Source organism: Pavona decussata, unplaced genomic scaffold, assembly GCF_977016875.1.
Source record: "Pavona decussata unplaced genomic scaffold, jaPavDecu1.1 SCAFFOLD_78, whole genome shotgun sequence".
Classification (NCBI taxonomy): Eukaryota; Metazoa; Cnidaria; class Anthozoa; order Scleractinia; family Agariciidae; genus Pavona; species Pavona decussata.
The window spans coordinates 199740-212529 of NW_028145496.1; the positions used below are offsets into that span (position 1 = coordinate 199740).

At 39.3% G+C, this 12790-nt stretch overlaps 1 protein-coding gene across 1 annotated transcript; it reads left to right on the top strand.

The window, feature by feature from the left end:
* Nucleotides 1–782: 782 nt before the first annotated feature.
* LOC146476165 (microfibril-associated glycoprotein 4-like) lies at nt 783–12525 on the top strand. Its single transcript, XM_085114705.1, has 4 exons — nt 783–1438; nt 1572–1689; nt 10421–10798; nt 11934–12525. The coding sequence occupies exons 1-4, from the start codon at nt 1070–1072 to the stop codon at nt 12197–12199; spliced, it is 1131 nt and encodes a 376-aa protein (XP_084970831.1). The 5' UTR covers nt 783–1069; the 3' UTR covers nt 12200–12525.
* Nucleotides 12526–12790: the final 265 nt, after the last annotated feature.

The following is a 12790-nucleotide window of genomic DNA, read 5'->3' on the forward strand; positions in this document are numbered from 1 at the left end:
GTGGGCGCAAGCGCCAATAGGGGTATCGAATGGTCTTTGCGAGCGAGCAGTGTGTTTATTTTTGCGAGTACGAGCAGTTGTCAAATTTTTCTTGCGAGCAGCGAACACTTTAGAAAATACAGATCGCGAGCAGCGAGCATTTTAGAAAAAAACAGATGTCGGACAGCGAGCACTTCGAGTACTTCGTAAATTTTTCGCTAGCCGGAATCTCTCTTTTATTATAGGATAAATGTTTTGCGCCAAGTAATAGCTAATAATCTGGCTGACACCTCCAAAATAAAACAATAGTTACAGGCTGAACTGTTAAAGAAAGACTGAAGCCAGAAGTAAGGATGCTTAAACCTCTTTGTTTTAACCCTATCATAACTGATTTATCGTTTATATATGTATAAAAAATAACTACATAGGAGGATTAACGAAATTTCGAGCAATCGAGCACATGTTAACGAGAATGCGAGCATGCGAGCAGTTGCAGAAATTTTGCGAGCAATTCGAGCAAAGGCCAAATTTTGCGAGCATTTTTAAATTAATTGGGACCATTCGATACCCCTACAAATGAAATGCAAAGACGTCAAGATTAATTTCACAGGATCAAATTAAACCTCCCTTCTATCTTTGTTATGCTAAATAATAAAACTATTTCCCTGGTAATTTGGAAGAATGTGTTTTCCAGCTGTTCTCAAACTTATCTTTACAATGGCTAACTTACTTGTTGATAAAATCAAACATTCGTTTCCACTCCTCCGCCAACGCAGCACACTAATTTCGCAAACTTTGATGATCATCGGTTAGGTTTTAACTTTAAAATCGACCTTAAATTATTTGGTGTTAATATTGTCAAACTGGCATAAGTTTAGCTAACTGAGCCCATGCAAAATAATACCGCTAAATACAAACAAGCCAATTGATAATTCCTCAGAAAATCCATCAGACGCGGCTTCAGTCTTTGTTATGCTAAATACTAAAACAAATTATGAGGTTTTTTTAAGAGTTATTCCTGTTAAAAATGAATAAATAAAAGGACAGCCGATACAAACTTCACTCACTGTGTCCTTGATGATAGCACATCATGGTGAGATCCACCGTGCTACAATATTGTCTAAAGATTATTTGGTTGCTTATCGTTTTGCAAGAGGTTATTATCAGCCCTACTGTTTCTGCCGTTGAAGAAAACCCTTTATCGCGATCTGCATATGTCGAAGTGCGGCACAACAAGCGACTAACGGGTTATGCTGTTAAAACCTTCACGTCTCCCAGTTTAATGTCGTGCAGCCAGTCGTGCCTGAGAAACTCATGGTGTACTTCCACGAACTTCAAGGATTCTTTCAAGCAAAGTGACAAGGGAACTTGTGAACTGAACAAGCGCGAGAACGTCCCTAAAAACGAAAACACTGAGCTTGTTGATCAACCAGGTGTTTCTTTCTCAATGTTCCTCAAGGTAAGTTCGATCAGGATTTCTTAAAGCAAAGTGTAGTTGGAAGGTACGAAACATATAATATATTTAAAACAAAAGAAGCTTACAATTTGGATTCGGCTGTTGGTCATCTCACGTGATTGTACATGTTTTTCAGGGTTGTCTCATGATCGGCTGCCTCAACGGAGGTTCTTGTCTGTTTGATGAGAAAAAGGAAACTTTTTCCTGTTCGTGCAAACTGCCGTGGAGTGGAGACAAATGTGAAGTTCAAATGGGTAAGAACTTTTCTTTTTTCTCGATATCGATTTAAAGTCCAGGCTCCAGTTGTTCAAAGGTCGGATAATTTTATCCTATTGATAAGTCACTATCCGACAGTTTCAATCTGTGCAAAGATTTCAGTATTTCCTCTTGTATAAGCGAATATGCATATTCTAACCACAGTCAAGTTTGGAAGCGTACGAAAACCTTGGACAACGTTTAACGTGAAGAATATTTTGGACCATGAATAGTGCCTTATCCAGCGGATAAAGTTATCCGGCCTTTGAACAACTGGGGCCAGGTGATATATGAAGCTCAGTAATTAAAAGACAACACGTAGAATAAGGTCACGTTCGATTGACTATATTCCGGAATAAGAATAAGCGGAATAGCTGTTAGGTTTCTCTGATTAAGAAAATTTTGGTAATCATTTCTGAAACTTTAGCTGAAACTGGATAATTTAAAAAGAGCGATTTTGTCAGGATTTCTAATCATTTCACAATTGGATCACACGTCAGCGTGCGTTCATCGAGATACAAACTTCCCAAATGCTTCATATCTCGAAGAACGCATGTCAGGCATTCAAAGCTTGATTGTTTAATATTCGAAATGCTTTGGATCCGAAAGAAGAGATCGAGTCTAAACACCCAGTCAGACTCCATTCGCGCAAAACTATTTATCTAACGGACAAAAATCTCACTTTATGACACCTTCTAAATGAACACCGGACAGTTGCTTTTAGTCTTCATTTAATTTATTCTATTTCACATCTTTACTTTATGTATAAATTATCTTTTCTGTTGCATTCTTTACTTGATAATGGTGCCAGGATGACACCGAAATGTCGTTCCGTTTTTTCGCTCATTTTTATAGTTGACATAAAACAAGGCTGGTTAAACTATCTTCACTTGTTTGGTGGTGGTTTATCTGGTTGCTACTACTTCTTTTTTTTTTTTTTTTTGGTCGAATAAGTTTTCCAGCATTAGGCAACTGCATAAATAAAATCATTTCAAGATAACTTGCAAAGTTAGTTGCTTGATAAATTTGAATTTACACTTGCATCCTTTTTAGAAAATTTTCTTTGCTCTTCAACGTTTTAGAAATTATGATGAGTAATTTCTTAGGAAAAGATTTTGTGATAAAAATACACGCTAAAAAGTCACCACGTTTCGACCTCGACGAGGCCATTTTCAAGTGCGAGTAAAAAATAAAAACCTTAGCATGAATTTATTACAAACAGTTAAAAATCGGTAAGAATGTCATGAACGCTAAAATGTGATAAAACACGCTGATGATAAGTGTTTATAAAGCTAAAAAGAGACATTAAACAATGAAGCAATAATGAGGCTTGTTAAGAACTGATCTAAACAAATAATTTAGCGCGGATGGAATCACACTGTTTGTTTAATGATAGTTTCAGTTCTTTGATAAAAAAAAAAAAAACATTTTAAAAGTAACACAATCAAGCTAAGTTTGGTTAAATATAGTAATATAGTAATAAGCTCGACAGAACTTAGAAATCGGAAGTCGGAGATCTGAAGACTCATCAATCCTGAAAACTTTAGTCAGAAGTCCGTAGTCTAAAGTCTGAAGTCCGAAGTCCGAAGTCCAAAGTCCAAAGTCCGAAGTCCGAAGTCCGAAGTCCGAAGTCCGAAGTCCGAAGTCCGAAGTCCGAAGTCCAAAGTACGAAGTCTGTAGTCTGAAGTCTGAAGTCTGAAGTCTGGAGTCTGAAGTCTGAAGTCTGAAGACTGAAGTCTGAAGTCTGAAGTCTGAAGTCCGAAGTCCAAAGTCCGACGTCTGAAGTCTGGAAGGCCAAAACCTCGAAATTACTATGTCCCTAAAAAAGAAAGTAATCTCGTAGAATGTAGTGCAGCTCGAGGTTGCGATATGCAGGTGTATAAGGTACACACTCAGATAGATAAAATGGCATTTCCAAAGTCCGAAGACTGAAGTCTGAAGTTTAAAGTCCCTTCTCGACCACGGTAGAATACGAAGAATCGGCCAATTCAGTATTTAAGCCTAAGTACAAGTTCACAATCAAACCTTTAATCTCTTGTGAATTGGATTCCCATAAGTACTCTTTTATTTTCTAAGCCGAAAACGTTGACACGTAAATTGTGCTCTGTCGGCCTAAGCACGCGTTGTTTGCAATAAGATTTTCAGTGTCTCTGTCCATATTTATACGCGTTCCTAACTGATGTATTCTTCCCATTAATTTGGTAAAAATCATAATTTTAAGCTTTACTTTGTATTTACCTTTTCGATATTTTATATTGACCAATGATCTCGAAGTTGTTGCACAAAGTCGATCCGCGATTACCGTATTTTCTCGATTAAACGCCGGACCCCGATTAAACGCCGGCCTCGTTTAAACGCAGGGTCAAAACTGCTAATTTTTAAATAAACGCCGGGGGCGTTTGTTCGAGGTACCGGCGTTTATTTGCGTCGAGCCAACAAGTACAAATATTCACTAGAAAAGCACTGCTATGACACGTACTGTACGGTATACTGCTTTTGTTATTTTAATAAATGCTTAACAAACAAGTCTGGCATAACATTAAGGGTACCCGGTACCTTCAGGGGTGTCTTCAGAGTTGTCTCGCGTCCAAGCGATGTAGCGCGCTCGGTTTAAACGGTAGATACCTAAACCCTTATATCAAATTAAAGCTTATAGTACTGGCTATCCAACTAAACCAAGAATTTTGAAATTAAATGAATTGCCGAATTTTTAGCGCTGTTTTCTCGAATTAATTTTTTTAACTTGGAGGAGCCACTTCAAAGAGCTAAAACTCAAAAGGAATTTGTTCGTTTGCCTTCAAATTTGGACAGTAGCTAGTTTAACATATAAACAACAAAAACGTGTCTGCGAATTTTTTCTTTCGAAATATTTTTTCTCCGAGAGCGATTTTTGTACGATTATTCCACATTTTTCATCCTATTTCGAAAATGCTCTATAACTTTTCACTGCGATTGAATATGGCAAAACGCAGACAAGTTTTTTTAGCACTTTGGGTCCGGAAACTGAGGAGCAAATTAAATTAGCAAAAAAACAAAATTCACTTTGACTTGTAGCTTTAAAAAGGTGATTCGGACACCCACAATTAGAGGTCGTGAAAAATTCGACAATTCATTTTATTTCAAAATTCTCGGCATAGTTTGATAGCCAGCTCTATAAGCTTTAATTTGATATGGGGGTTTAGGTATCTTCAGTTTAAACTGGACGCGCTACATCGTTTAAACGCGAGACACCTCTGAAGGTCCCGGGTAACCTTAACTGCGATGTATGCTGTACAACAAAACAAACTTGAAAATATATGGCAATGTTCACGTTCCTGTTGTTATGACTGAGGCACTCTCAGGTCTGTCAGGTAGGGTCGAAGGGAGAAATCGTCCCGCCTTGAGAAACTCCGAAAGGGGTCTCATAGAATGTGAAATAATAAATCAACCTAAAATATGACGAAAATTTTACTTCATTAATAAACGCGGGACCCCGATTAAACGCCGGCTTCAAATAAACGCCGGGTCCCTGAGGCCAAGTTTTAAATAAACGCCGGGGGTGTTTAATCTAGAAAATACGGTAAACGCACATTCATGAGTTACAAAGTGATGAACAAATTTTGACGGCCAAAACTAAATGCCGTTGCGCGTATTCATGACAAGACGCAGGCGGGTCTGAACTGGAAGTACCGGAATTCCGTGATTAATTAAATTGCGGTTTACTTTTAATGGAGGTTGTGTCAACGGTGCCAGGTAAATAAGATTTAAATTTCACCATCCAGTTTACAGTTGTCGATTGACATGTCGCATGTATATGGTTCCGATTACCGTTGTAAATGTGAAGTAAAATACACAGTGGCTATATATTCGTACGGCACCCGTACGGCGACTTGTATTTGCTATTCGTACGGGAGTCCGAAGATTTCATAGGATTTCTCTGTAATTCCTGATTCTTGCTTATCTTAAATTATTATATTTACCTTTAGAAGGACTAAGTGAATCCAGTGAGCCAGATAAGTTTGCGTACTCTCTGCTTACTAAGCAAACGACCCACTCGCGACACTTCAAACTTTTTCCGAGCTACATAAACTCGCAAATTTAAGAGTTTCCTGGGTTTCACACTCCTAAGGTCCTTCTCCTAGGAGTGTGAAACCCAGGAAAAGATAACTCGCTAAAATGACCTAAAATCAGCAAAAGGAGACAGAGAAACAACAAACAGTACACCGTATACAAAAGGTATGTCATTTTTTATTGAGAAATTTTCGGAATTTTTACCTCCTAAACCCGATCGTAAATATTCCCATACAAACTCTTAAGTTTGCGCCGTGATCGCTATTACGCAATATGATCACCACAACTCACAGCTTGAGCTTGGGTCGCCTGAGACGCAATTTCCCAGGGATTTAAGCCGTAATTTCATCAAATTTAACTCCTCTGCGCCCTGAGAAATCGTGTAAACCGGGTCATCAAACGTGGCTTGTGATATTTCTACAGTGACAGTAAATTTTCGAACACGTAACGGCCAAAATCACAGAAATGTTCTTGTACTGAAAGGAAACCAGAAATATACAAACTCAATGGCCGAATAATACATGTCATCAAGTCGTAAATGACTCATCCCAGTTTTCCTGTACACACAAAAACAGTTGTGGTAAAGAATTTGCGGTTGAAGAATTTGACAGTGAAAATCACGACACAATCACGCGCATATAAACAGGACACAGGCGTCCTCTACTGTTAGTAGCGTGGAGTAGAATTTACTAGCATTCCTAGATTATTCTGTTTTGAGACCACAAAGTTGTCATAATCTTTTTTTTTTTTTTTATGCCGAAAGAATATGATCTAAATTTAATCATCGAGCAAGTGATACGTTTTCTGAAACGAAGTGCAACATTTTCTCGGAGTGTATTAAAGAGGGCAGACATACTTAAAACACGCGCGCTATTAAATTGCCTTGAGACACGGTTAGAAAAAACATAAAACAAGACATCGTGAGCTTGTGAGTGAAATCCTGAAAAAGGTGATCGCACGAGTCCTATTGTCAACACAGTACGATAACAAATGCATTAATTAAGGTGAATCCTGAAGAATATGTATATTCATGGCACTACCATAGTAAACGGTTGCTCTCTATTGGTTTAAATTTACTTTAAGTATTATCATATTTGTAAGAAAAAGTTGAGCCGGGTAATGGAGTCTTATGTGGACAAAATTATCAGATCCCGTGGCATTTGGCGAGCGGTCCTGTTGTGACTAATTGATTTTACGAAGAGGCTAAAAGAACCCGAAAATTGAGTACAATAATTGCACCGGAAAAGAGTTAACTTTTAGACGGAAGCAAAATGCACACGCACTTTTCCATAGAAGAAACACCAGACTGACCCCGCAGAACAAGCGTTATTTTTCGTGTTTGTTTCGCGGGCTTACGAAAAACGCGAGGTAAACACGCACTACATGTCACGCGCGACATGAGTGGCGAGGAGAAAACAATAGACATGTACATCTTTATGCATACCTCTGTCTTGTTCCATCATATTAACGACGCTACAGTAAACCGTACAAGGAGAAACAACCTTCAGTCTTGTGGGAAAAATTATTTCATGTTATTTTAGAGCGTGTATGTAGGGGGGGGGGGGGGTATTCACCGATGGATAAAAAATTAAAGGCTAAGTTGCTGTGTTAGCGTGTTCTAAGTTACATCAGACCGTATCAGGTGCGTCACCCGCCGTTCTGATGGATAAAAAATTAAAGGCTAAGTTGCTGTGTTAGCGCGTTCTAAGTTACATCAGACCGTATCAGGTGCGTCACCCGCCGTTCTGATGGATAAAAAATTAAAGGCTAAGTTGCTGTGTTAGCGCGTTCTAAGTTACATCAGACCGTATCAGGTGCGTCACCCGCCGTTCTGATGGATAAAAAATTAAAGGCTAAGTTGCTGTGTTAGCGCGTTCTAAGTTACATCAGATCGTATCAGGTGCGTCACCCGCCGTTCTGATGGATAAAAAATTAAAGGCTAAGTTGCTGTGTTAGCGCGTTCTAAGTTACATCAGATCGTATCAGGTGCGTCACCCGCCGTTCTGATGGATAAAAAATTAAAGGCTAAGTTGCTGTGTTAGAGCGTTCTAAGTTACATCAGATCGTATCAGGTGCGTCACCCGCCGTTCTGATGGATAAAAAATTAAAGGCTAAGTTGCTGTGTTAGAGCGTTCTAAGTTACATCAGACCGTATCAGGTGCGTCACCCGCCGTTCTGATGGATAAAAAATTAAAGGCTGAGTTGCTGTGTTAGCGCGTTCTACGTTACATCAGACCGTATATATGAGGTGCGTCACCCGCCGTTCTGATGAATAAAAAAATAAAGGCTGACATGCTGTATTAGCGTTTTTTATGTTACATCAGACCGTATAAGGTGCTTCACCCGCCGTTCTGATGGATAAAAAATTAAAGGCTGAGTTGCTGTATGAGCGTTATTTTTTTGTTACACGAGACCATGACACCGATATCAACCACGACACTGGCTGTGCATTTTTTTATGCATTTAATTCTTTTTACGAGTTTGCTTCATAGTCACTTCGTTCATTACTTCACCAGATATATAGTTTCGTGTTTTTTATTGCTTTTTTTGTAAAATACTGACGTCACTAATAAAAGTGTTCTACATTGTCCCCTGGTAATGGTTTTGGTCTGGTGTGAAGATAGATTTACAATTAGGACATTTCGCTCAAAAAGTGAATTTGTCGTGCCCCCTGTTCTGGAAGTGAATATGGATTGTTCCATTTCATCGTAAGTTCAGGAGTGGAATTCGAATTTTGAGGGCCACTCTCCTACACTATGAATGTTATGACGCCTACCCCCGGAAAAATTGCCCGGACGGTGTACATTGCAAGATCATGTTAGTCGTGTTTACGTTAAGATTGAATATTCAAAATTGTGGTTGTCTAGACAAATGCTCTTCTGTGATAACTTATGTCTTCTTGGCTAAGCGAGCCTTACCTTGGTTCTGTCCCTTGTATTTCCTTTGTTTCAATGCCTACCGTTTCGCATAATTAACACGCGCCAATTCCTAAGTAGAAGAATACGTCTCTCATTCGTTTGTCTTCGCATTTGTCTGGCCTCCCTTTCATTAGCGGCCCTTAGCAATCGCCTCCTTGTTCCTTGCTTTGCGCATCTTTCTTTTTTTCCTCTAATGAACTTTCACGCGACTTTCGTGGCATGATCGATCACAATTTTGGAAGGGCGCGCTTCCTCCCGTTCCCGCTAAACAGTACTGTAATATAATTCCGCGATCGCAGTTCAAGATACTTGTATATGTGCCCGCGTTTCTACACGGTGATACTTATCATCCAAATTCGAAGAGACAGCGGCTTATCGCACAACAATAGAAAGCCAGTGATAGATAGAAAACATTAGCTGGTAAGGCTTTGTTCCGGAAGTGAATGTACAACTAGTAGATCTAAAGGATGGCGATTAGTTTGCGACCTTTGTGCACAGGATGCAGAGGAGTCACATCCGACGAAATTCAGTCTAATATTTATTCACCATGCAATTGCAGCGAAATTCGCGAAAATCGATCTTGTTGATTCATTGCAGAACAAAGTAAGTGGACAAACAAAGCGTCATACGATCTTAGTATTTTACCGACGCGCACCTTTTATATAATTATAGGTATAGATATTACTTGATCAGCATGATCAATTTGCGCTAAAATTGAAGGGTACCTCTCATTAGACGGTATGTACGTGAGCACCGTCATGCCACAAACTTATATCTTCTTATATGATGAGTAACGCGGTAATTTTGTATCGAGTTACGATATTCAAAAACACTGTCCAGATCGCAAAGAAAGAAGTGAGAATAACATGAGCCGTTCATTCTATGGCATATTGAATGAGATTACAGACGCCTCAAGGAACCACAAAGATTTTAACTGTGTCCCCTCATGACCTTTGTTGACAGAAAGCCGTGGCTTATAACACCTTTTACCGTCTAGGAGTTTATTCTCCATCGGGGGCAAAAGAGAAATATGAAAGGAATGCGGGGTTCCTTACCCCGCATTCCTTTAAGATACTTCCAGTCAGACCCCGCTGCGTCTCGTCATGACTTAAAAGGCTCTTCCTATTTTTTGGTAACAAAGCTCACCCTGCTGTATTTGATCAGTAAAAGTTTATTTAATTTATTCCTTCCAAAATTCTTATAAGTGAATTCTACTTCTTCCTTAAATTTGACAATAAACTCACTGGAATTCCGAAGTACACAAACACGATAAATAGCCAGTATGAAAAGGTGGTTTAAAATCAAGCACTTTCCGAAAATATTAATTGTCTTCTTACTTATTTTTCGAGCAAAAGAAGCTGTGCATTGTCAGCCCAGAATATTTTCAAAAGCTAACCTGGAAAAGACCAACGATTACAACCTTAAAAAGGGGGACGAATATTTCGCAAAATTCTTTTCGTTATAGAAAGAATCCATACATGTGAGCCGATTTCATCTTGATGTAATCATCTTTCTTTTTATTAAGTTTGAAATTTCTGAAAAAAAAATCTTCACCATAACAGCATGTTTTGGCTACAAAAAAAAATAAAATAAGAGAATGAGAAATCCAACTTGTAACTTTCCCAAGAAAAAAGGAGTCAACGAGAAACATGAATGGACCTTTTTAAAAGACCATTGGCTGCAGAATCCGTTATGACTCTGTTCAGCTTCGCTTGACGCATTCGGGTTTCAACTTTAATCCAAATTTATTTTGTTGTTGCAGTTTACAAGGACTGCTCTGAACTCTACAAAGCTGGTAAACGAAGCAGCGCTGTTTACACGATCAACCCCGACAATGGCGGTGCCTTTGATGTTTACTGTGACCAAACAATAGACGGTGGGGGGTGGGCTGTGTTTCAAAAGAGATTGGACGGCTCGGTTGATTTCTTCCGCGGCTGGGACGACTACAAAAGGGGCTTTGGAAATCTGAGGGGTGAATTTTGGCTCGGTTTGGACAAGATTCATCGCTTGACAAAAGAAGGAAGCAGGCTGCGAGTGGATCTTGAAGACTGGAGCGGAAATACAGCTTACGCGAAGTATGACGTATTTGCCGTTGGTGACGAGGCAAGCAGTTACACGCTGAGTCTGGGATCATACAGTGGTAGGCATATTGAATCAGAACAGGATATTTTGATGGCAGTAGCAACCATTTAAAGCTCTCAATGATTGAAAATGTGATACTCGGCCATTACACATTGAAATTAAAACAAAAAGTTGGTGGGTAAAACTAAAACTCAATTGGAAAAGACTTATAATCGACCATTAGGATAAAGCAACGTTTCAATGACGATCTAAAAAACGCTTCACAAGGGAAATTCAAGACTGCCGCTCTAGGGACACCCGAACCCCGCTCTAGGGACACCCCGATAATACGGATAGTTTTGTTTGTTCCGATGAAAAGCACAATTGACACTTGACACCCGAATAATACGGACACTTTAACATGCCCCCGTGGTGTTTGTATTAATAACTGGGTTCCACTGCACCTGCTCCCGTGGGATAAGTATCCAAGTACTCACTACCTGCTACCTTCTGGCCTCGTAGCAGAGTCAGTAAAGCAACGGATGATCAAAGGTCGTGGGTTCGACTCCCGCCAAGGTCGGAGATATTTCCTCTTTGCCTCGTGCGGTCTCCCATTTCCTTAATACTAGGGCTAACGTTCAGTGGGAAATTCATGGGTTCACTTTAGCACTTTAACATACACTGCAGAGTTAATACTCTGATCCATCATTTGTGTCGTTAGTGCTGGCGGCACAACATTCATTCGTTTTTAACAGTTTGTTGTAAGAAGTCTCGTTGCTTCACCGGTTTATTAAAACCTCTCCTAGTGGGTGACACGAGGTATAGTATGTGTATTGAAAGGTTTCAGTCGGCTTATATAGTGAGTCTTGATGTCAAGGATACATTCATTTTGTGAAATACAGTCGACTCCCGATAACTCAAACCTTCAAGGGAAATTGAAAAAGGTTCGAGTTATCGGGAGTAAAATTATATAGAAAATGACCTGAAGGGAAAGGAGAATTGGTTCGAGTTAGCGAGGGTTCGAGATATCGGGAGTCGACTGTACTTGTGTTACTTTCTTGTAATATTTACTGAATGTATAAAAAGGTGCTTAATTAATTTGTGCAATAAGCCCAGTCAGGTGTAAAATCCAAATCACTGGTATCCTCTTATAATTACACATATTATCATTGCCCTGTACTCTTAAAAACTTCTCTGATGTGTTTTTTTCCTAGGAACTGCTGGTGACTCGCTTTCTCATCATCGTAGCATGGCGTTCACCACCAAAGATCGAGACAACGACAGCAAAGGCGACAGGAATTGTGCCAAGCGGTACAAGGGAGCCTGGTGGTACGAATCCTGTCATCACTCCAACCTGAACGGCCGCTATCTTAAGGGGAACCACTCAACTTATGCTGACGGTGTGAACTGGTATCACTGGAAGGGTTATTACTACTCCGTAAAACGAGCTGAGATGAAAATCAAACCTGTGAACACCTAGGAATTAGTTTTCATGAAACACTTGTGTCACTTTCATTTATTCCTTTTACTGACTTGTTTTGCCATGGTGCATGTTTTCAACGATTGGCGTTCAAGTGTTTTGTGCCGTCTAAGTTAATTGTCTCTACTGAGGCCGGACAGTAACACTCTATTTATTATTCACGAAAAGTGTATTCTAGAACATGAGTAATGTCATACGTTTCCCTGAACAATTCAGGTCATTTGTTAAAGTTGCCTAACCCAATAAATGGTGTTTTAAAATCCTTTTTTATCCTTCTCGGATTATTCTGATTATTCTACACCAAAAATAAATTAAATGAAGGCAAATAAAACGGTTGAGATCAAAATAATGCAAAGTAAATCATTGTGAAAACAAAATGAAAACAACCTCGTTATGAGGCGTCGTTATTTCAGATTCTACAGTTTATTAGCTTTACAGTCATATGTTTGGTTTTCTGGTATTTCTATAAAAGCAGCGCGCACACAAAGAATTCAGTTTCTAATGAAACATCCTCGTAAGTTGGAATAACCTAAGGCAGTACTCCTTTCCATTGTTACACTAGTGACAGATGTTGGCGTACACTTTGTGAGT

Bases quoted from the DNA above. Each gene is read 5' to 3' on its own strand.
- LOC146476165 (XM_085114705.1), top strand. From the start codon at position 1,070: ATGGTGAGATCCACCGTGCTACAATATTGTCTAAAGATTATTTGGTTG. The intron at 1,690-10,420 runs GTAAGAACTTTT...TTGTTGTTGCAG, and splicing joins CAAATGTGAAGTTCAAATGG to TTTACAAGGACTGCTCTGAA. The intron at 10,799-11,933 runs GTAGGCATATTG...TTTTTTTCCTAG, and splicing joins GAGTCTGGGATCATACAGTG to GAACTGCTGGTGACTCGCTT.